The sequence below is a fragment of the Leptopilina heterotoma genome, unplaced genomic scaffold, assembly GCF_015476425.1.
Source record: "Leptopilina heterotoma isolate Lh14 unplaced genomic scaffold, ASM1547642v1 Lhet_45, whole genome shotgun sequence".
Lineage (NCBI taxonomy): Eukaryota > Metazoa > Arthropoda > Insecta > Hymenoptera > Figitidae > Leptopilina > Leptopilina heterotoma.
This window is the reverse complement of record NW_025111086.1, coordinates 2,340,864-2,365,220: the sequence shown is the minus strand read 5'-3', so window position 1 is coordinate 2,365,220 and position 24,357 is coordinate 2,340,864. Positions and strand designations below refer to the sequence as shown.

Sequence of the window (24,357 nt, the reverse complement as noted above, 5' to 3'; positions counted from 1 at the left end):
TAAATTTTTGAAAATAATTTAATTATTTCAAAGATATTTAAAAATTATTTCGTTTTGAATTAAATATAATTGAATTTTTTCACAGAATTGTAATAATAATTTTGAAAATAATTTAATTCTTTCGACGAATTTTATAAAGAATTTTATTAAAATTTTTGAAAATAATTTAATTAACTCGAAGAGATTTAAAATTCTTTCGAGACATTTTAAGTATTGAAAAGAATTGAATTTTTATAAGGAATTGTAACAAAATTTTTTTAAATAATGGAATTATTTCGACAAATTTTGTAAACAATTTTAAAATAATTAAATTCTTTTTAGCAATTTCATTTAAATTGTATTGAAAATAATTCAATTCCTTCGATGAATTATATTATTTACGAAAGTAATTAAATTCTTAAGAATTTTATTATTTCCGAAAATAATTGAATTTCTTGCGAAGAATTGTATTATTTGTGAAAATAATTGAAATTCTTGCGTAACATTATATTATTTATGAAAATAATTGAAATTCTTGCGAAGAAATTGAAATTTGAAATTAATTAAATTGTTTCAAAGAATTTTATTAATATTTTTGAAAATTTTAAATAAAAATTTCAAAATAATAGTTTTCAAAATAATTATTGTATAGTAAGTTTAATTAATTAAAATATTTTTATCAGTAAGTTTTCATAGTTTAAAATTGGAATCGAATGAAATTCAAATCGACTAAAATTTTAATAGATTAGACTAAGAAAAACATTACTTTTAGTGGCAGAAAACTAAAAATAAATATTCAAATACAGTATCAAATCGTAAAAAAGTAGTAAATGGAAGTATTTCAGTAGATGATTTCAAAGCCTGCATATCGAAAGAAAATAAAATTATTCTTTTTCATAAATTTCTCGATAATAATTCTGCGATTGATGAATTTTCATAAATTTAAATTTCAATTCTCAAGTATCGACTTTGACAATTGTTTTTCCCATATTATCTCCATTTAGTGCACCAACGAATGCTTGAAATGTATTTTCGAATCCTTGATAAATTGTCTCACGAGAAATTAATTTATTTTCTTGAATCCATTTATAATTACTGGCAAAACTCTCATGATAACGATTTTCCCAACGATGAATAAGAAAGCCTTCCATTTTCAATTGTTTACAAACAATTGGAAACTGTATACTTTTTGCTAGAGGCGAAATTTGCGGTTCCGAATTGTAACACGATATACTTCCACAGACAGAAATTCGTCCAAAATCGTTCATTTGAAATATAACTGTGCTGGAAATTTCACCACCAACCTTATATTGTTGCAGAAAAAAGAGAAATTAATTTTCAATTAGTAATAATTTCAATTTTTGATTGTCATAGACATAATATAATTTAGTGAATATTTACTAAAATTAAATTAATTACTAATTAAATTAATAATTGAATACTGAATTAATTACTAATTTAATTAATAACTAAATACCTGAATTAATTACTAATTTAATAAATAACTAAATCCTGAATTAATTATTAATAGAAATTAATAATTAATTTTGATTTAATTAATAAATTTTTAAATAACGAAATATTTTTAAAAAATAACGAAATATTTGTCAAAAAAATAAAATATTTTCGTAAAATGATAATAAAATTCTTACATTGTCAAAGTAGCAATCGATACCATTTGGTGCGGCTATTTTTAGAGCATCGGATAAATTCTCTGTTTTATAATTAATCGCGTGATCGAAACTGAGTTCATCAACAAGCCATTTACATTTTTCATCCGATCCGGCAATTCCAATAACTCTGAGACCTTTAATTTTGCCAATTTGTCCAACGTGTGAACCAACAGCGCCGGCTGCTCCACTAACAACTAATGTTTCACCAGCTTTTGGTTGACAAATCTCCAAAAGACCAAAATATGCAGTTTCACTGGAAAAAAAAATGACCTCTATTTTTAATAATTAATTAATTATTATTTTTCTTTGTCACAATCATAAAATATTCTTTATTAAATTGTTTTTTCGAACTTGGTAAAAAATTTAATTTAACAATTGAACAAACGACGGACGTAAAACTTTTTGAAGAATAAAATACTTTTATTCACCCTGGCATTCCCAAAATACCGAGACCAATTGAAGGTGAGAATTCACCGAAATCTGGTAGAACGCGAGGTTTTTCTGACATAAATTCATGTCTTTGCCAATTTTTCGGATCAATTATTGTATGCGTTCTCCAACCATACCAGCCACGAATTCTTCCGCCAACTGGAAATTGAGAATTTTTTGACACTACAATTTTACCCAATTGTAGGCCGAACATCACATCGCCAATTGCCTGGAGATTTGAATATTGTCTTATGCCAGGATCTATTGAAATATATTCTGCCTCTATCATGAATTCTACGAAAAAATTATTACATATTATTATGTACCTATTAAAAAATTTTTTTACTATTATTAGATTTAATTATTTTAATCCAAAATTTATTTTATTTATTTTAACTTTTTCAAATTAATTTTACTTAATTTTCCAAATTGAATTATTTATTCTCTTTTATAGAAGAAATAAAAATCTCACCTCCCATTTTTACTAATGGTAATAATTCTTCAATCAAAACTAAATCAGAAGATTTTGGCATTCCCTCAAAATGTTTAGCAATCACAAACTTTTTCGATAGAACCATTTTGGAATTCTTATTTTCGTTTTCTTTTTTACTTACTTTTTTTTATTTTTTTTTATTATTATTATTATTGACTTATTTTTCTTCTATTAACAGCCTTTTGAAAAGTTCACTTCGTGAATAGTGAAGAAAATAGAAAAGAGTCGATTACATTTTTACGAAACAAAAAAAAAAAAGGAAAAAAATTCCAACTAAATATTCAAATTATATTATCTATTCAGAAAAATTTAACATTCATTTTCCTCTTTTCGTTTGATTAAAAAATTAATTATCAATTCAAATTGAGATTTTTGAGATTAATGAGGGTGGAAAAGTTGTGATAGTATCAAAAGTTCTTGAAAATATTACATAAGGCAATTGTGATTAATAATTATTTTTTTACTAACACTTATCAGTTTGATATTTATTTTTAAAGTATTTTGTCGCGAAATATTCGAGCAAAAAGTATACAAGTGTAAGAACAATTGTTCTTATCAACATTATTAATAAAAAATTAATAATATTATAATATACTAATAAAAATTAAAATTAATATTGAAAATAATATTCCACAAGGGATTAAAATAAAAAAAAATTAGTAATCAATAAATAATTCCATTTTCTTAACTTTAGATTAGACTTTTTGAAACTACAGTTGAGTCAAGTTAAGTTTTGAAATTTCAGTTAAAAAAAATGAAAGCAAACAGTGAATTTCTTCGAGTTTTATTTAAAATGTAAAGAGCTAAAAATATTTGCATTTAATTTAGAATTTCGAATTTGTAAATTATTAATTTGATTTTTAACTTTTTGCTTTGACAGTACGTGACAAATATCTTTAAGCAAGAGAATTAATTATCATACATTACTTCTGGCTAATTAACAAGTCGCATATTTTCATCAATGCAATTTAGCACTTGATAATGCAACAAATTTGATCCGTTGGACAATTTTTCATCAAGGTCCTGTCTATTAGAATATTTGGATCAAAAATTCGTAAGTCCAGATTTTTATGATTGGAGAACGCATTTTATTTTATATTTTATATTTTCCATTTTAAATTTTAATTCCGTCAATTGGATATTTTTTTCTCTTTTAATTTCTCTAATTTTTTACTTTCCGAAAATTAGTTTTCCTTTGGGAAATAATTTTTTAGCAAAAGTTTCAGCAAACCAAAAACTGATAAAACATTAGTTGCCGATTGACTTGTAATTAAATGATGAATTTTCAGTTTCGAAAAAATAGTCGCACCAAATGATAATTGCCTGAAATCATATCCAAATTATTAATAATTACATTATTTTCAATACAATTTCAAATAATATTTCTCAAAAGAAATTAATTATTCTAAAAAATTTGATAAAATTCTTCGCAAAAAGTCAATTATTTTCGAAAAATTTTGATTAAAATCTAAAGGAGAATTGAAATATTTTCAATACAATTTTAATTAAATTCCTCGAAAAAATTCAATTATTTTCGCCACAATATTAATTAAATTCTTAGCAAGATTTTAATTATTATTTTCATAATTTATAAAATATTTCTCTGGAATTTATTTTAAAGAATATTATTTATTTTTCGCCAAAGTTTTATTATTTGGAAAAATTTCAAAAAAATTCTTTATAAGAAAAACATTTAATTAAATAAAAAAAATTTAATTCTTTAACTAAATAATAAAATTCTTCGCAGAAATTCAATTATTGTTAAAAATTTTTTATAAAATTCTTTATAAATGATTTATTTTTTATAGAATTTTAATAAAATTCTTACTAAGATTTCAATTATTTTCATATAATTAGTAACATTTCTCGAAAGAATTCAATTATTTAAAAATTTTTTTGTTTAAATTCTTTATAAGAACTAAAATATTTTAAAATGCAATTGAAAAATGTTGATAAAATTATTTATGAGATATAAATATAATTCTTCGCAGGAATTTAATTATTTTAAAGAATTTTAATAAAATTCTTGGCAACAATTTTATTATTTTGAAAAATTTCAATAAAATTCTTTATAGGAAATAAAATTTAATTCTTTTCATAAATATAATAAAACTGTTTTTTTCAATAATGATTTAAAATACACAAAATATTTTAAATTTAAATTAACAAAGTTTAAAAAACTGAATTATTTTAAATTAATATTGAAAAATTGTAATTTAAAAATTATTGGTTTGCATAATTTGTTATTTAAATTTATATAACAAATTTTTCCACTCAGGACGATAATTTCTTGCACTGAACGAATGCGACAAAGTGAACGTCAATAAATTTGTGTGCAAAAAAAAATTACCAAAAATTATAAAATTAACAATCTTTTTTGTTCTTCAATTGAAAAATATGGATCAAATTAAAAACGAAAATAAAATAACCAAGAAATCCAAAAATATTGACAAAAATGAACCGAGTATTATAATTATTGGAGCCGGAGCATCAGGAATTGCTGCCGCGGCAAAACTTTGTGAAAATAATTTCCAAAATGTAAAAATTCTCGAAGCTGAAAATCGAATAGGTGGACGAATTCATACAACTAAATTTTGTAATCAAACTCTTGAATTAGGAGCTCATTGGATTGTTGGCGAACATGGAAACGTGATTTGTGATTTAGCGAAGAAATATAATTTATTCGATGCTGGTACAGGAACCATAGATGACAGTGAAGAGAAAATATTCAATTCCTCAGGAAATTTGATTAGTCTAAATCCAACAGAATTGGAAAAACTCAGTGAAATCTACGATATTGAGGGTAATTTCAAAGAATTTTGCTTGGAGAATAAAAATTCATCGGTAGGCGATTTTTATAATGGAAAAATTCATCAATTTCTCGAGGAACATCCAAAATGGAAGGCAAATAAAAAAGGAATTACCCATCTTCTTGATATGATGATGATGGCACTCTATTCCGGCGACAGTTGGAATGATTCTTCAGTGATGAACAACATAAACTATGAGGAATGTCCCGGAGAGTATATATTCAATTGGAGGGAACGTGGATTTATTTCCATTATCGATATTCTCATGAGACGTTATCCAAAAATCGATGAACAATTACCAGTGATGAGTAACATTCATCTGAAGACAAAAGTTTCATTAATTGATTATTCTAGAAAAAATGGAAAAATTATCGTAAAAACAACAAATAACGAGTGTTACACTGCCGATCATGTTATTTTCACCTGCTCGGTTGGTGTATTAAAAAAACAACATAACACACTCTTTAAACCCCCATTATCGGATCTAAAGCAAAAGGCAATTCAAGAAATGGGTTATGGAACATTGGTGAAAATTTATCTCTACTACGATGAACCATGGTGGAATGTTAGCGAATCTATTGGTCACAGTTTTCTTTGGTCGGACAATGATTTGGAACTAATGGAGAGTGATGGGAAAAATTGGCTACCAGGGTTAGTGGGATTTTATTCTTTTCGTGATAAACCGAAAATAATTTCCGGTTGGGTTTTTGGTAAATATGCACGTATCGTGGAAAGTTGCAGCGATGAAGAAGTGAAAAATCATTGCTTTCAAATATTAGGAAAATTTCTTGGTAAAAGTTATAATGTCACGTATCCAACGTCAATCCTCAGGTCAAATTGGTACAGTAATGAAAATTTTAACGGAACTTTTTGTTATTTTAAAATGAATAGCGATCATGGAATTGGTAATGCTGAAAATCTTGGCGAACCTATTGTTAATGATGATGATAAACCGATAATTTTGTTTGCCGGTGAGGCGACGAGTGAACATCATTTGACAACAGTTCATGGTGCAATTGAAACTGGCTGGAGAGAGGCGCAAAGAATTATTGATTATTATTCATAAAAAAGGAAAAATAAAAACAATAATTAAATATTTGGTAATAATAATAATTTACTATTATTATTTACGTTAATGGAAATATTAACTTTAAATTTTTAAATTATTAAATAATAATAATTATTTAATACTTATTATTATTTAATTATTTAATATTTATTTTAATTAATTTCATTTAATATTAATATTTACGTTGAAATTCACAATGATTATAATCAAAAATTTGGAAATAAAATGTTTCATTTGGATTTTAGTCCAAAAAGAATTTGTTTACAATATTTTCTTGATAAAAAATTTTGAATTATTTGTAAACAAAAAATATGAGAAGCTACAAAAATTTGATTTTATTTTATTCTGACATTTCCCTGATTTTCAGAAAGAATTTTAACTCTTTCCTTGAAATTAAAAAAAATATATATTAAAGAAGTAAAAAATATTGAAGAGGATTTTAATTATAGAAAATTAAAAAAAATATCATTTTTAGAAGCAAAAATTTAATTTCAAACTTTAGGGAAATTTAAAAAAAAAATTCAATTACGTTCTTAATAGCATTTTAGGAAACTTCAATTATTTAAAAAAAATCTTCAATTATAGACTTGATTATAAAAATTCAATTATTTTTAAGCAATGGAACTATAATCAGGATTCCTACAGAAATCCAAATTTGAAATTCCATACCTTTTCCATGATTTACAGGTCAAATTTTTACGAAATTCCAGTGGAATTTTAAATCTAATTTCAATATTTTTGGGCTCTTTAAAAACACTTTACTTATTTAATAGTCTCCACCCTTTGGTAAAAATTCTAAAATTATCGAAAATTATCAAAAATTCAAAAATCCGAATTTCTTATAAATCAACATTTTTTCCTCTCTTTTATGGGATTTAGCTTCATTATTTTTGTGCTCTTGGAAAATACTTTACTTATTAAATAGTCTTGAATCTTTGGTAAAAAATCTAAAATTATCAAAAATTATCAAAAATTCAAAATACCGAATTTCTTAAAATTCAACACTTTTTCCTCTCTTTTATGGGATTTAGCTTCATTATTTTTGTGCTCTTGGAAAAGTAAAAAATCTAAAATTATCAAAAATTATCAAAAATTCAAAAAACCGAATTTCTTAAAATTCAACATTTTTTCCTCTCTTTTATGGGATTTAGCTTCATTATTTTTGTGCTCTTGGAAAATACTTTACTTATTAAATAGTCTCGACTCTTTGGTAAAAAATCTAAAATTATCAAAAATTATCAAAAATTTAAAAAACCGAATTTTTTAAAATTCAACATTTTTTCTTCTCTTTTATGGAATTTAGCTTCATTATTTTTGTGCTCTTTAAAAACACTTTACTTATTTAATAGTCTCGACTCTTTGGTAAAAAATCTAAAATTATCAAAAATTCAAAAAACCGAATTTCTTAAAATTCAACATTTTGCTTCCTCGTGAGGAAGCTTTGTAGTCGTTTAATTTACAAAATTTTTAAAAATCCTTTTAACAAATTTTCTTCTATATGGGACTATGTTATATAAGACCCTGAACAATTGTCCGGATGTATGTATGTGTGTGTGTGTATGTGTGTGTGTGTGTGTGGATCCCGATTTTTGTGAACACGATAACTCAAAGAGGTTTTAACGAATTTGGCTAAAATTTACCAGGTATGTTTATCCTAAAAATATCTCGAAATGGATTGATAGACTTTAAAAAATTCTCAAAAAAAAAATTTTTTTTGACTTTTTTCTAAAAAAAATTTTTTTTAAGTTGGTTATTGAAGTTAATAAATAATAAAATCTTATTCTTTGCATCAAGACGAATCGATTGGTATATAAAAAGTATAAATTGTATGAGAATTTGCAGAGTTAATCACAATTAAAGCTGAAAAATTCGCGTTTTTATCAAAAAATGAGTGCTTTCCGCAAAATTATGTTGCCGTATAAGAAAATCTTACTCATTTATTTCTAAAATCTTATTCTTTGCACCAAGACGGATCGATTGGTATATATAAAGTATATATTGTATTTAAATTTATAGAATTAAAACCAATTATAGACAAAAAATTTGCACTTTTAATAGAAATTCATTTTTTCTTAAAAATCATGTTGCTGTACAATAAAATGTTATTATTTATTGAAAAATAAATCAAAAATCTTATTCTTTGCATCAAGACGAATCGATTGATTTATATAAAGTATATAATCTATTGAAAAATATAGAATTAATTACAATCAAATTTGAAAAATTCACTTTTTTACTAAAATTTTTTTTATTTATTTAGATTCATATTACTGTTTAAGAAAATTTTATTCTTTCTATTAAGACGAATGCACTTTATTTTATAAATGTTAAATTGTATTAAAAGTTATTTAAAAATTAAATATTCTTATTGTTAATGCTTCCTCCACGAGGAAGCAAATTTTTTTTGCTGATCGTAAAGAGGAAGCAAAATGTTCATGTAATGAACATCTGGATTTACAACTTGTTTTCTTCTCTTTTATGGGATTTAGCTTCATTATTTTTGTGCTCTTGGAAAATACTTTACTTATTAAATAGTCTCGACTCTTTGGTAAAAAATCTAAAATTATCAAAAATTCAAAAAACCGAATTTCTTAAAATTCAAAATTGTGTCTTTTCTTTTATGCCATTTAGCTTTATTATTATTTGAATTTCTATTCAAGAGAAAAAATGGAAGAATTTTAGAAAAATTTAATTTTTTCAAAATTTTTTGAATTCTTTTTTTTATAAATATTCAACAATATTTAGAAAATTAAATTGAAATATTTTAAAATGTCTAATGAAATTATTGGACTAATTTAATTATTTTCCCCTCAATTTCACAAAATTTCCATTAATTTGATATTTTATTAAAATTTTTCTCAAAATTCAAGTATCTTTAAAAGAATTAATTTAAATTTTTAAGAAATCTAACTTTTTTTTTATAATTTTATACGAAATTAATTCCTCTGGTTAACTTGCTTCCTTGATTATTTTCAAAAAATTCAATTATTTCTTTTTATATAATTTTAGAAAATTTCAATTACTTCAAAAAATTTTTAATTACATTTTTTTAAAAATTCAATTAAATAAATGGAAATATTGATAAAAAATTGAAAATTTAAATTATCTTTAAAAAAATGAATTGACCCTGATTATTGTTTGTTGCTTAGAAAGTATTTTTTCCTTCCAATTGTCGATAATAAACTTTGTTAACTTCACCTACGTTATCACTTGGCACTAAAAAAAATATTTTGAAAATAAAATGGTAAAATTACTATAAAATAATTATTATTGTAATTACAATACTAATTATTATTAATAATTAGTTTTTATTAATAATAAATAATTATTATTTATTATTAATTACATTTGCACTTGATTATCAATTTATAAAAAAATGCAATTCATATTCTAAATAAAAGATTATACGAATTATTGTTTTCTTTTTCGATTATTAAATGCAATTAATTTTTTCTTTAAATTATTAAAGATAATAAAAAAAATTATGTGATAAAAATTGTGTTTACCGGTTGTTTTGTTTTTTTCCAATCAGTAGTATTTTGTTTTTAAATGCATTCCTATAGGTCTCACATTGTCATCAAAGAAACAGCTGAATATCTATCCCCCACTTTTTTAGATTATTTTTTCTTCTCCTCTCCTCCACTCTCTTCGTCATTCGCTGCTTTTCAAGTGTTTTTGCAGCATCGGTTGAAACTTCGTTGTATAGACAGTTTCAGATAAGCATCCGTTAAAGTGAAATTCTATTCCTCTTCTTTAATTTTGATTTTGCTTTCTCTGAAAAATAATTAAACATTTGTAATTATTCTTTAGTACTATACTTTAGCGTAACATATAAATAAGTGGATTCTGTTAAATCAGTGAATTGAAAAAATGGTTTTATCTAAGAAATTCATAATTGAAAAATATTTCAAAGGCGAACCGAATGCTTCTGACGTGAAATTAGTCGAAGAAGAATTGCCCGCGATTCAGGATGGAGGTATGTTGTTATTATTTTAATAAATAATTTAATAAAAAGGCGAAAAAAAGGGTAAATATTGTTTAAAAACTCATTTTTTTCTTATGGGAAGAAAAACATTAGATATTCTCGTTTCTTAATATTTTTGTAGGAAATTCTCAATTTTCATTAAGGAAATAATTTGCATCAATTCTATTTCTTAGTTTCAATTGTTTTAATAAAATTCAGTTTTTTAAAAATAAAGGAAAAAAAAGGTTTATAACTTCCATTTGTCAATTAGAAAATTTAATTGAAAATGAAACTGAAAATTTTTTAATTTTTAGAATATAAGGGAAAAAATTTTATTGAAAAAAATGTTCTGTTAAATTTATTTACGTATATGTTTAATTGTAAAATTATTCGAAAACAATTTCTTTTTTAAATATTCTAAATATTTAATTATTATTATTTTTCCATATAGGAATTAAGTTTGTCAAAATTTTCAAATTTAAACTAAAATTCATTTTCAAATAAATTTTTATTAGAAAATTCTACAAGAATTCAATTATTTAAACACAAAAGTAAATTATTTATTGAATAATTGACGAATTTTACGAATGTTTACGTTCAATTATTTTTAAAATTGATCATTTTATTTAAAATAGTGAGAAGTTAGCCGCGCGAATTGTTGCTAGTTAAATAATTAAATTAAAGGAAATAAAATAAAATAAATTAATATAAAATAAAATAAAAAACACAATAAAATAAATTAAGGAAATCAAATTTAGCATAATAATAAATAAAATAAATTAACAGAATAAAATAAAAAAACACAATAAAATAAATTAACGAAATAAAATTTACAACAAAAAAGTAAAATAATGTAAAATTTCGCAGAGGTTCTCCTCGAAGCTGAATATTTATCAGTCGATCCATACATGAGGGGGTATTCGTCAACTCTTCCAATTGGCAGTGTCATGTTAGGCGGTCAAGTGGCAAAAATAATTGAATCAAAAGACCCGAAATTTCCTGTTGGCAAACGAGTGAGAGGATATTTTGGTTGGCGAACTCATACAATTATTAATCCCTCAAAATGGAAACCTTCTAAATTCTTGGAGGAGAAACCAAAAGTGTTTCACGATTTTGGAGATTTATCGCCTTCTCTAGGTCTTGGTGTACTTGGCATGACAGGGTAAATAGAAACGAAAACCATTTAATGCACTTAATTAATTTCTCCAAGAAATAATTTTCTACTCTTCTTTTTTTTAATAGAGACACGGCATATTTTGGTCTTTTGGAGATTTGTCAAGCAAAAGCTGGAGAAACTCTAGTTGTCAGTGGAGCAGCCGGCGCCGTTGGTTCACACGTTGGACAAATTGGCAAAATTAAAGGTCTCAGAGTTATTGGAATTGCCGGATCGGATGAAAAATGTAAATGGATCGTCGATGAACTTGGATTTGACTCGGCTATTAATTATAAAACACAAGACGTGTCTGTCGCTCTAAAGAAAGCTGCACCTGATGGTGTTGATTGCTATTTCGACAATGTAAGCAATTTAACGCAAATAAGTTTCGAATTAAAACTTTCGCGAATCATAAACACTTTGAAATTAATTTGATGAATTTTATTAATTTTATTAATTTAACACTAAAGAATCGAAATCTTTTCAACAGGTTGGAGGCGAAATATCGACAGCTGTAATTTACCAGATGAAACTTTTCGGGCGAATTGCAATTTGCGGATGCATTTCGTGTTACAATGATGACATGAATGAACTGCCAAAGACTAAAATCGTTCAAATTGGTCTTCTAATGAATCAAGTGAAAATGGAAGGCTTTATCGTCACTCGATGGTCGGATCGGTATGATGAGAGTTTTGAGGAAAATATGAAGTGGATACGTGAGGGAAAATTGAAATATCAAGAAACTATTACCGAGGGATTCGAGAATATGTACAAGGCCTTCTCTGGAATGTTAAAGGGAGAAAATACTGGCAAAGCAATTGTTAAAGTGTAATTCTATCCTGAAATGTGAAAATGTAATTATACATTAATTATAATTAGTCTATATTTTTATAACTTGTATTATTATATATTCTTTAATGTAAATTTAATATAAAAAAGGGAAAAATAAACGTAAAACGATTCCTAACCTAAAAAAGTGAGTTCAATTTGGATGATAATATTTTGGTGGGAATTCAATACGAAATTCGCGGTATACTTCGAAAACTGTTTTGTTATCAACTTACCAATTAATTTTTTATATTGTAACAGGAGAATAAGTATTTTTTTCACTTTATTTTTTAACACTAACGAACAAATTTTTAACGGAAAATGCCGGTGATCCGCCCGCCTACCGGTCATGTAAAAACCATATTTTTCAACGGTGGACAAGTTTCGAAATTGGGACAAGAATTATTCTGCAGGGTTGCCAACCATCTTTGAAAAAAATTACTAATTTTCTTCACGTCTACCAACCTAATTCTATCACAAAATTAAATTATTTTGAATTCAATTTCATAAAATTTCAATTATTTTGATAATTCTTTAGTAAAATTTGTTTGAAAATTCAAAAATATTTAAAAACTTAAATTAAAATTTCTCTGTAATCCAATTTAAATTTATGAATTCAATTATTTAATTATTTAAAAAGCAAATAATCTAATTTTTAATTAAAACATTTTAAAATTAAATTAATTAAAAATTTGATTTTTTTTAAATCTCCAATTAAATTCTCTCACAAAATTAAATTATTTTCAATTCAATTTCACAAAATTTCAATTAATTTGATAATTCTTTAGTAAAATTTTTTCAAAATTCAAAAATCTTTAAAAACTTTTGAATTAAAATTTCTTATTAATCCAATTTAAATTCATGTAATTCAATTATTTAATTATTTAATAATCAAATAATCTAATTTTTAATTAAAACATTAAAACAATTCAATTGTTCTCAAAAGTTTTTAATATGATTCTTTGTAAATTTCTATTATTTTCAAAATTTTCAATTAAAATTATTTTTTATAAAAATGCCATTATTTTTACGAAATTTAATGAAATTCTTCCAAACAAAATGTAATTATTTATAAACACTCTAATAAAATTGTTTAAAAGAATTTAATTTTCTCTAAATAATTTTAATATAAAATAATAGGAAAATCGTTAATTCCAATTAATAATAAACAGGATTATTTTAAAAACTTAAAAGAAATTCTTCTTAAAATTCAATTATTTTCACAATTTTCAGTAAAAATTATTAAAAGAAACTTTATTATTTTCAAGAATATTGAAATAAATTTTTCAAAACAATTCAATTATTTAAAAAAATTTTAATAAAAATCTTTCCAAGAATTAAATTATTTTCAATATAATTTTAATTACATTTTCTCGAAAGAAATCAATTATCAAAAAAAAAATGTTCATAAAATTCATGCAGCGAATTCAATAATTATTTTCAAATTTTTTAAAACTACTTTACAAAAATTCAATAATTTTTAGTACATCGACAATTTAATTATTTCTGGAAATAATTGAATTCTTGAATATAATTTTATTTTAACTTTTTTAAATAATTGAATCTCCGAAAGAATTTATTATTTCAACATAGAATTGAATTTTTGCAAAATCTAAAAAATGGAATGAATTTTATTTTTTGAGAAGAATTTTATTCAAATCGTATTTAAAATAATATTGAATTCCTGTGAAAAATTTACTATTTATTGATATTATTGAATTCTTTCGAAGAATTTAAAAAAAAATGTTTAAAAATAATTTCATTTTCCCAGGAATTAAATTAAAATTGTATTAAAAATAATTGAATTTAATTTTATTAAAAATTTTTTAAATAATAGAATTCCTGCGAAAAATTCAATTATTTTTTTAAATAATTGAACTCCTGTGAAAAACTCAATTATTTTTTAAGATAATTGAATTTTCTCGTAAAATTTTTACAAGATTTTTAAAAATAATTGAAATTTTCAAAGAAATCAAATAATTGAATCCCTGCTGCAAAAATTGTATTAAATTAACAGAAATTAAATTTACTTTACAAATTACCTCAAAATAGATAAAAATTTCTTTTTTTAAATTAAAATTCCAAAATTGAAAAAATAATTTCCAACATGTAAATAAAATTTCTAAATAACACATGTCGATATAATTATTGTTTTTATTAAAATTTCCACTCAATAACGCAAAATTTCCTTAAAAAACTATAAACAGTACTTGAACTAATAATTATTGAATAGTGGACAAAAAAAGAAGGAAATCTGTATATTATAAATGCATTCGAAAAAAAACTTGTCGTTGATACTATAAGAAACAGTTGGAAAACAAAATTTAATACCCAGAAAAGAAAGCCGCTCTATACTTGTATCAAAAAGAATAAATGAATAAATCTCTTCAATCAGTCTTCATTTTATGGAATTTAAACAATAATTTATCACTTATTTATAAAGAAAATCTCATTCTCAATGTTTGAATCTCAAAATTTCACTCTCTTTATTTCCCTTCACTATATAGTTATAGAGCTGTCTTTATGTCAAAAATATATTTTTTTCGCCCTAATTTTGACATTTATTTTGTATTCGGAATACTGTTTTGTAAATGTTCAGTATCTGGATTTTGTGATTTTACTGGAACTTGCTGAATTGGTTGTTGAACTTGTGGTTGATTAACTTGACCCTGAGGTTGATTAACTTGAATTTGTGGTTGATTACCTTGTCCTTGGGGTTGATTCACTTGTCCTTGGGGTTGATTTACTTGTCCTTGGGGTTGATTCCCTTGTCCTTGATTCACTTGCCCTTGGGGTTGATTCACTTGCCCTTGAGGTTGATTCACTTGTCCTTGGGGTTGATTCACTTGTCCTTGATTAATTTGTCCCTGGGGATGATTCACTTGTCCTGGTTGATGATATTGTTGCGGATTCACTTGATTTGGATGATATTGTTGTGGTGCTGGTTGATATTGTTGCTGTTGGCCAGGTACTTGTTGGGGCACTTGTCCAGGATGGACTGGCACTTGCTGATACTGTGGTGGGACTTGCTGATACTGCGGCACCTGATGTTGAGGAATCTGTTGATATTGCGGTCCCTGATTATGTGGAACTTGCTGATATTGTGGTACCTGCTGATGTGGAGCCTGCTGATATTGTTGATACTGCATTTGTTGTTGCTGCTGTTGAAGATGTTGTTGTTGTTGTTGTTGAAGATGTTGCTGCTGTTGCTGATACACAGGTTGTCCATGATAAGGAACTTGTTGATTTGGCGGCATCTGTCCCATTTGCGATAAATGCTGCAATTTCGGATAATTTTAATTAGTATTAATTATTGATAATTTGATAGAAAGAAAATAGTAATTTATCAAGTAATTTAATTATTACTATTAATGAGAGTAGTTTATTAAGTAATTTGATTATTACTATTAATAAGAGTAGTTTATTAAGTAACTAGCAAATGATACGCGCGAAACGTGGTATTCTATTTATTACTATTTTGTAAATTAAAAATTTTTATATTTTAAAGAATAAAAATCAATTTTGGAATGATTATTGATTCAAAATTTAAAGAATTAAATTATTTAGAACAAAATATGAAATATTCTTGTTTATTATTATTTAAAAATTTTTTTAAAAATTTTTCGCAAGAATTTCATTATTCTCATAAATAATAAAATTCTTTAGAGCAATTCAATTATTTTCAATACAATTTTAATAAAATTTCTCGAAAGAATACAATTATTTTTAAAACTATGAATTGAAATCGATTATTTTCAAGAATTTAAATATAAATTAAATACAATTTTAATTACATTTTTTCGAAAGAATTTAATTATTGAAAGCATCTAGTTACAAATTTTTTTTCAAATTGTAAGTATTTTGACATGTTTTATTGACTCACCTCTTGTGTTGATGAATTTACAAAGAAGATGGTGATATTTTCTACCAAAGACAATGAATCGTGCACATGCTTAATTATTCTAATAACTACCACAAAGAAAGAGAAATGAATACCAAGGAATGACTCCAATTTTAATGAAAGTGTCCAATAAATGTTGTGTTAAACATTACCAAGCGTAATTTTTTTCTAATTATTATTTTTCTAAAATACTTATTTTAAACCCCTAACTTTTTATCAAGAAATTGATAAAAAAGTTATAATAATTATTATTATTATTATCTTGCAAAGTTCGAAACTTCAAAACTTCGAACAACAATTCAACTAACAACTTTTAATATTTTTAATAGTGGAAGGAAGTTTATAAAGTTTATAATTATAAATTATATAGAAAAATCGTTTAATAAAAAACAAGTTTATTAATACATTAGAAGGAAATTAGTAATAGTAACTACTTAAAAATTAGTATGATGAATTTAGAATGAAGAATTTTAATAAATAATTTACTAGAGGAATATTTATAATAATAGAGGAAATTCAGAAATGTTAATATTACACTACTAAAGGTGTGGAAAAAAAATTTGTTTTCGATTCTACTTTTTTTTTGTCTACGTCGTACTTACATTATCGATCGATTTTTTAACGTCTTCCATTCTTTTTTTCTCGAATGCTTCATATTCTTCTTGAGTGAATTGTTTATTTTCATCAATCGTTTCCCAGCCTGAATCCACGGCGAACTGTGGATTGTTCGTTACTGCTAAATATTCGTCGTAACTGTTGAAAATAAACAATATTTACAGTAAGCGCAGTACAAAAATGTTTATAAATCATAAAACAATTGATACTGTGAAAAATGTACTATTTATTGATATTATTGAATTCTTTCGAAGAATTGAAAAAAAATGTTTAAAAATAATTAAATTTTTTCTGAAATTCAATTAAAATTGTATTTAAAATAATTGAATCCCAGCGTAAAATTTCATTATTTATGAAAATAATTGAATTTTATTAAAAGTTTTTTAAATAATGCAATTACTATAAAATATTTCAGTAAGAATTATTAAAAAAAACTCCACTATTTTCAAGAATATTGAAATAAATTCTTAAAAACAATCCAATTATTTAGACAGAATTTTAATAAAAATCTTGCCAAGAAATAAATTATTTTCAATACAATTTTAATGACATTTTCTCGAAAGAATTCAAGTATTGAAAAAATTTTTGATAAATTTCTTGAAATGAATTCAATTACTTTCAAATTTTTTTTTAAATACTTTACAAGAATTCAATGATTTTCAGTACCTTCATTAATTTTAAAATTTAAAACTTTTAAAAAGGAAAATTATTTAAAAATTTAGGAACTAAAAAAGCAAACAGCAACTTTTCAGTTTTAAATGGAATAGAAAAAGATATTAATAAAAATTAGTGGAATTTAATAAAATTTAAAATTAAATCTTAGAAAGTAAAGAAAAAGGTAAAAAAGTAAAAAAAAATTATAAAATATAGAAACTAATAATTTATAAATTTTACCTTATTAAAGAGTCCTTATTGGTGTCAGCCTCTTTTAAGAAGTGCTCTCTCATTCGCTCCATTTCCTCAACTCTCTCGATAATATCGTCTTCAGAATGTCCCACTTCGTAGATTTTATCCAATTCTTTCCTGAATATGGCATTTATTTCTTCGATATCCCAGTAGCCATTACCGTCAAGATCTTAAAATTTTTTAAAACACATTTAAATACATCATAATAATAAAATTCTAAATATTTTCAATATTCTTGATTAAAAATGAATTGAAATTGAAATTAAATTAAAAATCCAGATTAAATAAATACCATGCATATAGAAGAATGTTTTTGGATCAAAGTCCTGATCGGTCATGTGATCTTCTTCTTTCCAGACTTCCTCGAATTGTTGTTTACTTCCAGGATGATGCAACTTTTAAATAAAAAAGTTATTTTTAAATTTATATAACAAAAAAATGTTTTTTATATTTATATAATAAAAAAATGATTTTTATATTTATATAATAAAAAAAGGCTTTTTATAATTATATAAATAATAATATAAATGCTATTATTTGAGATATCAAGTATGTAAATAGGAAATTTGTCGTGAAAAAAAAATAATTACTCACAGGATCGTGTTTTTTGTGCTTCTCTTCATTATCGTGAATTTCAGTTTCATACTTTTTGCGATCTTCTTCGTTCATACCTGAAAAGAAAACAAAAATAATTATTATAAGAAAATAATTATAAACAACATGCAGTTTTCAACTAAGGCATGCAAGAAAAATTACTCCTTAGTATGGAAAACTTTTTTTACCAGTATTACCCTTCATCTTTTGTTCCTGCTCGTATTTTTTCTCCATTTCATATTCTTTGAAACGCTCCTTTCTCTCTTTGTCGTATTCCTCTAAATCGTTATGGAGCTACAAGTAATTAATTGCAAAATTTATAAATCAATTACAGAATTTATAAATTAATTGCAGAATTTATAAATTAATGATTCATTTTAATTATCATATATTTAATTTCTTTTTATTAATATACTCTACCTGATATATTAATTTCTTTAAATCTTCTCTTTCGAAAGTGTGAGGATTTTTATGATCGAAATGTCCAACGCCATTTTGTTCTTCATCTCTAGCCTTCACTTCACTTATTGAACGCCTGAGTCTTTGAACTTCGCTACGTTTTATTTCATCCAATCTATTTCGCACATGATGATTAACGTAATCGAGTTCGTGAGCTATGTCTCCACTCTTGAAATAAATGCACATTTAATAATTATTTTCTAATTTCATTTTATTCATAACGTTAATAAAGTTTTTAAAAATATTTTAATGTAATTTTTCGAAAACAATTGAATTTCTTAAAAGAGTTTTTGTATTATTTAAAAAACTAATGAATTTTTTGATGAATTTTAATGAAATATTTTGAATATGATTTTTCTCTCCAAAATGTTCAAAATAATTCTAAAATGTTATTATTTTTTGTATGTATTTGAATTTTCGGAAATATATATGACTGAAAGTACTGAAAATACTAAATTTAAAAAAAAAAATTAGATGCTAATTTTCATTAATTCTCATTTTTAAATTTACGTTTAAAGATTTTTCATTAAAATTTTTGATAATACAATTATTTTGAAAATTTGCAATTAAAATTCTTCAAAAATTCTAACAAAATACTTGAAAAAAATTAGTTACTTTCAATTAAATTTTACAAAATTTCAATTACTCAAAATCTTTTAATATATTTTAAAAATTTAAATAGAAAAATGATTCAAAAATAATTTTTGAAAGATTTGTTTATAGTTATTTTTCGCACTATAAAAATCGAAATGAATTAAATTCAAAACTAAAAAAAAATATATTTTCTTGCAACATTTGGAAGAAAAGTCGAAAAAAATATCAATTTTCTAAATTTCACGGACAAAAAATTCTTTTTCCTGACATTTTCCTGATTTCCTGATAATATTCTTTGGAAGAAGAATTGTTGAGTAAGTGAAAATTTAATTTAAATAGAATAAAATTTCAGTTTTACTTACTTTGATATACTCGTCAGATGAAGAATTGAGAACTTTCATAAAATGAGGATCAGTCTCGAGAACTTCTATAACTTCTCTCGCATATCTTTGATACTCCAATTTGTTAAACTAGAAACGAAAATAAAAATTAACATGATAATTAATAATTAATAAATTTTAATAAATTAACAAAGAAATTGTAAATAATGTTTATTTTAATTAATTGTAATTTAATTAACTCAATTTAATTAATTATAGTTTAATTCACTTAATTGACTTAATTTAATTAATTATAATTCACTTAATTGATTTAATTTAATTAATTATAGATTAATTAATTAATTATTATTTAAATAACTTAATTTAATTAATGATAATTCGTTAAATTTAATATTGTATTTCAATTCGTATGTAATTGCAATTTGATTATATTGTTCTTACCGGATCATTCATTGCTTCGAACTCATGATCCTCTTTCTTCTCCTCTTTATTCACTGGCGGTGCAACGGATATTTGAATAATACCAAAAAATAGTGCGAAAATCAAAAAATGCTTCATTTTCCTAAGAAACAAAAAAAATGTATGTAAATTATTTTGTACTTGCACCATATGGAAGAAATTGTTGAATAATCTGTAAACGTGCATCAGGAAAAAAAATGATCGATGTTTGTTTAATAAAAAAAAATTCTCCTCCTCTTCAGAATCAATGAGTCACGGGGATTCAATATATTGAGCAATATCGATATACTTTCAATTACAATAAAAATTATCTTTTCCTTGCAGAACTATTATAAAATGATTACGTCGATTATGAAGTCAATATTCAATATCACACTTTCAGTCTTTCAGTTTTTCAGATTATTAATATTGAAATAAAATGAATGAAATGAATAAAATTAATAACTTAATTTTATGGTATAAAACTCCGTCTCGTGATCTATATGTAATTAACATAATAGAGCAATTAACATAATTTCTCTAATTGAATGAACTGAATTAATAAAACAGAATCTTTATAAAAATGAATCTTACGAAAATATGTCAAGGAGTAAATTTTATATTAATTTATATAATTTGTAAATTTCTAACTGTAATAATTTTTCGAAAATTTAATGTAATATGAATGTAAAAATGAAATTGTTTCAATATTTTACAATTATTTTAGTAAAGTGTAAATAAAGTTTCGAGTATAAATAAGTTAATTCTACGTGCAATCAATAATATAGTTAATAGGTTAACTCACGTCATAATACTGTAAACGTTGAAATCGTTAATGTTTGCATTCAAAATAATCTGCACTTAATTCTAAATTGCTTTCGTGTTATTTTAACTATATAAGAATTGCTTAAAAGAATGTTGACGTGTACATTTGCAAGTGGTTAATTGTTTGACAGCTTTTTATAATAATTTTTATTGCAGTGCAGAATTACCAGCGATGGACAACAGGGCAAGAAGAATAAGGGATGGGTAGGTAAAGTTATCCAAGTTTCTAAATAACAAATTCTGATTGGTTCTTAGTTGACTGTGGGGAATTTTTCTAAACCAATCAAAAATAGGATTGAACTTTGAATTCGATATATCGAAATTATATAAATAAACAAGTAAGGTTATGTTTTCTGTCAAAACACTTTTTTTTTCTTTTGTCATCATGTAAATAATGAATAAATACACATGATGTAATAATCCTGTTTACTTTCTTTTTTTTTCAAAGAAATAATAGTACAAGAAAGCTTTATTTGATAGCTTTAAAATTATAGAAAAATGATTTCGAACGCTGTTCGTTTATCTGTTTGTTCGGGTAGTTTTCTCTACACTTTTTATGTTATGTGTAATTTCATGATTTTCTTATCAAGTCATAGTGGTAATCAAAAACTTGTTGAACTGACTGAAACAGGTATGATTTTCTCTTACTAGTCCTAAATTTCTTAATTTCTTACTAGTCCTTAAATTAAGTTTAATAAAAATTAAACTTCTTTCTGTAAAAGAAAAAAGATTTTGGAGTTTTCATTTGTTCTCTTTGGTTCTCTCTTGTCATTATTATGGAATCGAAATGAATTTCCGTTTACAGAAGATGAAGAGGAGGATACAATTCTCATGACAATACAATATTTAATGATCAACACATGCTTGATAGGTGCCTTTGTCCTGCAACATTCATTAATGGCTAGTGATTTTATAAAAAGAATTTTTTGCTCATTAAAAATAGAGGATCTCGAGAGGAGTATTTATAATGCTTGCAGTGCAGGAGCACTTCATTTGTTGATTAAATTCTGGACGCCGATATCGTCGATAATATTGTGGAATATAAATACGATACAAAATTCAAAAATATCTTTAGTGATGACAGTTTTTCAAATTGTCGGCTGGATTATCATTTACAGCGGCTGTCTTATGATGGATATCGGCGAATTAGTTGGAATAAAACAAGTTATTTATAAAATAAAAAATTTGCCCTCGCCAATAAGCACAAAATCCCGTGAATTAAAACGTTATTTTTCTCGTATGAGACATCCAAGTTACATTGGATTTTTATTCATTCTTTGGATTCATCCATTCATGAGGTATGATTAAATATTTAATCTTCTTCTTCTATCTTCTTCTATATTAATCGTTGTTTTCCGGTAATCTGAATTTTTCCGAAGAATGTTATTATTTATGAAAATAATTGAATTCTTCCGAACATTTGCTAGTAATATAATAATTATTATTATGTAATACTTTCTAATATGTAAAAATTGTCTCTTGCAAAATTCTTTTTTATACCTACTTTAATTTTTTCCCGAAAATTAATATTTTAGACTTTTACCAAACAGAATAATTTTAATTTTTGTTTTTTTTTAGCCTCGATCGACTATTACTGGCACTTCTTCTCACAGTATTTATGACAATGATGTGGAACATTGATGAGCAGGATTATCATTATCATTTAAAATCTTTAGAGAGAAAAAAGAGAAATTTAAATCACTCGTAACTTTTTTTTTTACTTATTTATTTTTATTTAAATATTTATTATCGTCACTATCATTTATGCTTTCAGTATTCATTCACGCTTCACTCTTTAACACTTGCCATTGAATTATTTATTTTCTAATCTTAAGAAGATTTAAAAAAAAACAATCTAGTTAATAGTATTTAATTAATTTTACGCCGAATAATTAATATTACGCTGAATCTGAATAATTAATAATTCGCTCAATCTGAATAATTAGTGTTACACTAAATAGTATTACGCTGAATCTAAAATAATTATTTAAAAAATATTAATAACAAAATTGCGCTATATTTGAATATTTAAATTAATATTACGCTGAATCTGATTAATTAATTAACAAAAATATGCAATTAAAAGTATTTAACTATTCGCTAGGAAAATTAATAGTTAACTAATAATTTTGTACCGAGTGTGTGAATTTTTTTGATGAGAATTAATATAGAGAATATTTTATTACTTTATACAATTGATGGTATTTATTTTTTGGATCATTAATCCGTTACTTGAATTAAAAGAGCAGTTCCTTTGAGTATCCAATATGATTGTTTTTGAATTGAGGGTAAAAGAATTGCGAGAACGAAATTTGTACTGTGTCCAGTTGTCGATAAAACTCCAGCTCGAATACTCGTCTTGTAAAGAGGACAAATATATCTGGAATCATTCGCCGGCAATGATAAGACTGGTTGAATGTGTAAAACAGGAAGTAAAGGATTCATCTCTCCTGTAAGTGAATTTAAATCAGTATTTATTTACAAAAACAAAAAAATTATAAATAAATTCTTCATCATTAATTTTTTGTATAAGTTACTTTTTTATATTTTATTATTATTTTTCTATTATCTTAAATTTATTTATTTCCTGTTTAAAATTTTTTCTAATTTAAATTTATCTATTTCCTATATTTACATTTTTTTCTATTTTAAATTTATATTTCCTTTTTGAATTCTATTTATTATATAATATATTTTATTTTATTGCAATTTAGGAAATTTACCTTTATTTTCGTCGACCAGAATCATAGACTGAAAATCCCATCGACCGGCGTCTATGAAGAGTCCGTGAATAAAAACTCCGTCCGATGGTTTTTCAAGATTTTTATAAGCGAACGAAATTTCTTTATTTTCCCTCTTGTGAACTGCTTCTATTTCTTCTTGAAGCAAAAGAATATTTGTCGCTTTAAAATCAAGTTTCAAATGATCAATTGGAATGTTATATTTTCTCGCGTAAGTTTGCAGAACTCCTGTTATAAATCCCTGGGGAAATGACAATCCCGATATCCAGAAGGAAATTGGTTTTGAATTTTTCAACCAGACCTTTAAAGGAATTTATTTATTTGTATTTATTTCGAAACAAAACATTGAATTTAAAATATTTTTATTAATTAATTAGAAAAGATATAAATAACCAGATAATGAAAATAAAATAATTTTTATCTTCAATGAAAAATTAATACCTGAATAAAGTCAATTCGAAGTTCTAGATCTCGAATCCAGGAACCCAAAGTTTTCAACGAAGGATAGACATTTACTTTGTGCCATATTTCCGGTACCTAATTAA

General features: G+C 24.1%; 6 protein-coding genes across 9 annotated transcripts in view; 3 read left to right on the top strand and 3 right to left on the bottom strand.

The window, feature by feature from the left end:
• Nucleotides 1–605: 605 nt before the first annotated feature.
• Nucleotides 606–2,797, bottom strand: LOC122507122 (prostaglandin reductase 1-like). The gene is made up of 4 exons (XM_043619680.1): nucleotides 2,554–2,797; nucleotides 2,081–2,375; nucleotides 1,632–1,905; nucleotides 606–1,283 (listed from the first exon to the last, which is right to left on the bottom strand). Exons 1-4 carry the CDS (start codon nucleotides 2,657–2,659, stop codon nucleotides 936–938), a joined length of 1,023 nt encoding a protein of 340 aa, XP_043475615.1. The 5' UTR covers nucleotides 2,660–2,797; the 3' UTR covers nucleotides 606–935.
• A 662-nt stretch (nucleotides 2,798–3,459) lies between these two features.
• Nucleotides 3,460–6,517, top strand: LOC122507119 (spermine oxidase-like). The gene is made up of 2 exons (XM_043619677.1): nucleotides 3,460–3,628; nucleotides 4,853–6,517. The coding sequence occupies exon 2, from the start codon at nucleotides 4,972–4,974 to the stop codon at nucleotides 6,448–6,450; it is 1,479 nt and encodes a 492-aa protein (XP_043475612.1). The 5' UTR covers nucleotides 3,460–3,628; nucleotides 4,853–4,971; the 3' UTR covers nucleotides 6,451–6,517.
• Nucleotides 6,518–10,113: 3,596 nt separating this feature from the next.
• Nucleotides 10,114–12,459, top strand: LOC122507123 (prostaglandin reductase 1-like). Its single transcript, XM_043619681.1, has 4 exons — nucleotides 10,114–10,429; nucleotides 11,285–11,579; nucleotides 11,660–11,933; nucleotides 12,061–12,459. Exons 1-4 carry the CDS (start codon nucleotides 10,324–10,326, stop codon nucleotides 12,400–12,402), a joined length of 1,017 nt encoding a protein of 338 aa, XP_043475616.1. The 5' UTR covers nucleotides 10,114–10,323; the 3' UTR covers nucleotides 12,403–12,459.
• Nucleotides 12,460–14,534: 2,075 nt separating this feature from the next.
• LOC122507116 (nucleobindin-2) lies at nucleotides 14,535–21,250 on the bottom strand. Of its 2 annotated transcripts, none has more exons than XM_043619662.1 (10): nucleotides 21,052–21,250; nucleotides 20,250–20,370; nucleotides 19,830–19,937; nucleotides 18,835–19,041; nucleotides 18,603–18,708; nucleotides 18,415–18,491; nucleotides 18,113–18,215; nucleotides 17,809–17,989; nucleotides 16,902–17,052; nucleotides 14,535–15,676 (listed from the first exon to the last, which is right to left on the bottom strand). In XM_043619662.1, exons 1-10 carry the CDS (start codon nucleotides 21,054–21,056, stop codon nucleotides 14,960–14,962), a joined length of 1,776 nt encoding a protein of 591 aa, XP_043475597.1. In that variant the 5' UTR covers nucleotides 21,057–21,250; the 3' UTR covers nucleotides 14,535–14,959. The 2 variants fall into 2 exon arrangements, with proteins under 2 accessions (XP_043475597.1, XP_043475598.1); XM_043619663.1 differs by having other exon boundaries at nucleotides 18,612–18,708.
• Nucleotides 21,251–21,409: 159 nt separating this feature from the next.
• LOC122507115 (nurim homolog) lies at nucleotides 21,410–23,146 on the top strand. The gene is made up of 3 exons (XM_043619661.1): nucleotides 21,410–21,702; nucleotides 21,877–22,369; nucleotides 22,650–23,146. Exons 1-3 carry the CDS (start codon nucleotides 21,570–21,572, stop codon nucleotides 22,777–22,779), a joined length of 756 nt encoding a protein of 251 aa, XP_043475596.1. The 5' UTR covers nucleotides 21,410–21,569; the 3' UTR covers nucleotides 22,780–23,146.
• LOC122507114 (dynein axonemal heavy chain 6) overlaps nucleotides 22,839–24,357 on the bottom strand; it is a 21,366-nt gene continuing 19,847 nt past the window's right edge. For 2 of the 3 annotated variants that reach the window (XM_043619660.1, XM_043619659.1), the window contains 3 exons: nucleotides 24,254–24,349; nucleotides 23,795–24,113; nucleotides 22,839–23,521 (listed from right to left, as the gene is read on the bottom strand). In XM_043619660.1, the coding sequence (XP_043475595.1) occupies nucleotides 23,292–23,521; nucleotides 23,795–24,113; nucleotides 24,254–24,349 (645 nt within the window). In that variant the 3' untranslated portion in view covers nucleotides 22,839–23,291. Of the gene's footprint in view, nucleotides 23,522–23,794; nucleotides 24,114–24,253; nucleotides 24,350–24,357 lie in introns of those variants that run through there. The other variant, XR_006302087.1, reaches the window with a different exon arrangement.

What these genes read in the sequence shown, in the direction of transcription:
- LOC122507122 (XM_043619680.1), bottom strand. Translation starts at nt 2,659, where the DNA reads ATGGTTCTATCGAAAAAGTTTGTGATTGCTAAACATTTTGAGGGAATG. An exon ending in ACCATTAGTAAAAATGGGAG is followed by an intron (nt 2,376 to 2,553) that starts GTGAGATTTTTA and finishes ATTTTTTCGTAG; the next exon opens with AATTCATGATAGAGGCAGAA. An exon ending in TCGATTGCTACTTTGACAAT is followed by an intron (nt 1,284 to 1,631) that starts GTAAGAATTTTA and finishes CAACAATATAAG; the next exon opens with GTTGGTGGTGAAATTTCCAG.
- LOC122507119 (XM_043619677.1), top strand. Translation starts at nt 4,972, where the DNA reads ATGGATCAAATTAAAAACGAAAATAAAATAACCAAGAAATCCAAAAAT.
- LOC122507123 (XM_043619681.1), top strand. Translation starts at nt 10,324, where the DNA reads ATGGTTTTATCTAAGAAATTCATAATTGAAAAATATTTCAAAGGCGAA. An exon ending in GGTGTACTTGGCATGACAGG is followed by an intron (nt 11,580 to 11,659) that starts GTAAATAGAAAC and finishes TTTTTTTAATAG; the next exon opens with AGACACGGCATATTTTGGTC. An exon ending in TTGATTGCTATTTCGACAAT is followed by an intron (nt 11,934 to 12,060) that starts GTAAGCAATTTA and finishes TCTTTTCAACAG; the next exon opens with GTTGGAGGCGAAATATCGAC.
- LOC122507116 (XM_043619662.1), bottom strand. An exon ending in AAAGATGAAGGGTAATACTG is followed by an intron (nt 18,492 to 18,602) that starts GTAAAAAAAGTT and finishes TTTTCTTTTCAG; the next exon opens with GTATGAACGAAGAAGATCGC. An exon ending in AACATTCTTCTATATGCATG is followed by an intron (nt 17,990 to 18,112) that starts GTATTTATTTAA and finishes AAAAATTTTAAG; the next exon opens with ATCTTGACGGTAATGGCTAC.
- LOC122507115 (XM_043619661.1), top strand. Translation starts at nt 21,570, where the DNA reads ATGATTTCGAACGCTGTTCGTTTATCTGTTTGTTCGGGTAGTTTTCTC. An exon ending in TGTTGAACTGACTGAAACAG is followed by an intron (nt 21,703 to 21,876) that starts GTATGATTTTCT and finishes TTCCGTTTACAG; the next exon opens with AAGATGAAGAGGAGGATACA. An exon ending in TGGATTCATCCATTCATGAG is followed by an intron (nt 22,370 to 22,649) that starts GTATGATTAAAT and finishes GTTTTTTTTTAG; the next exon opens with CCTCGATCGACTATTACTGG.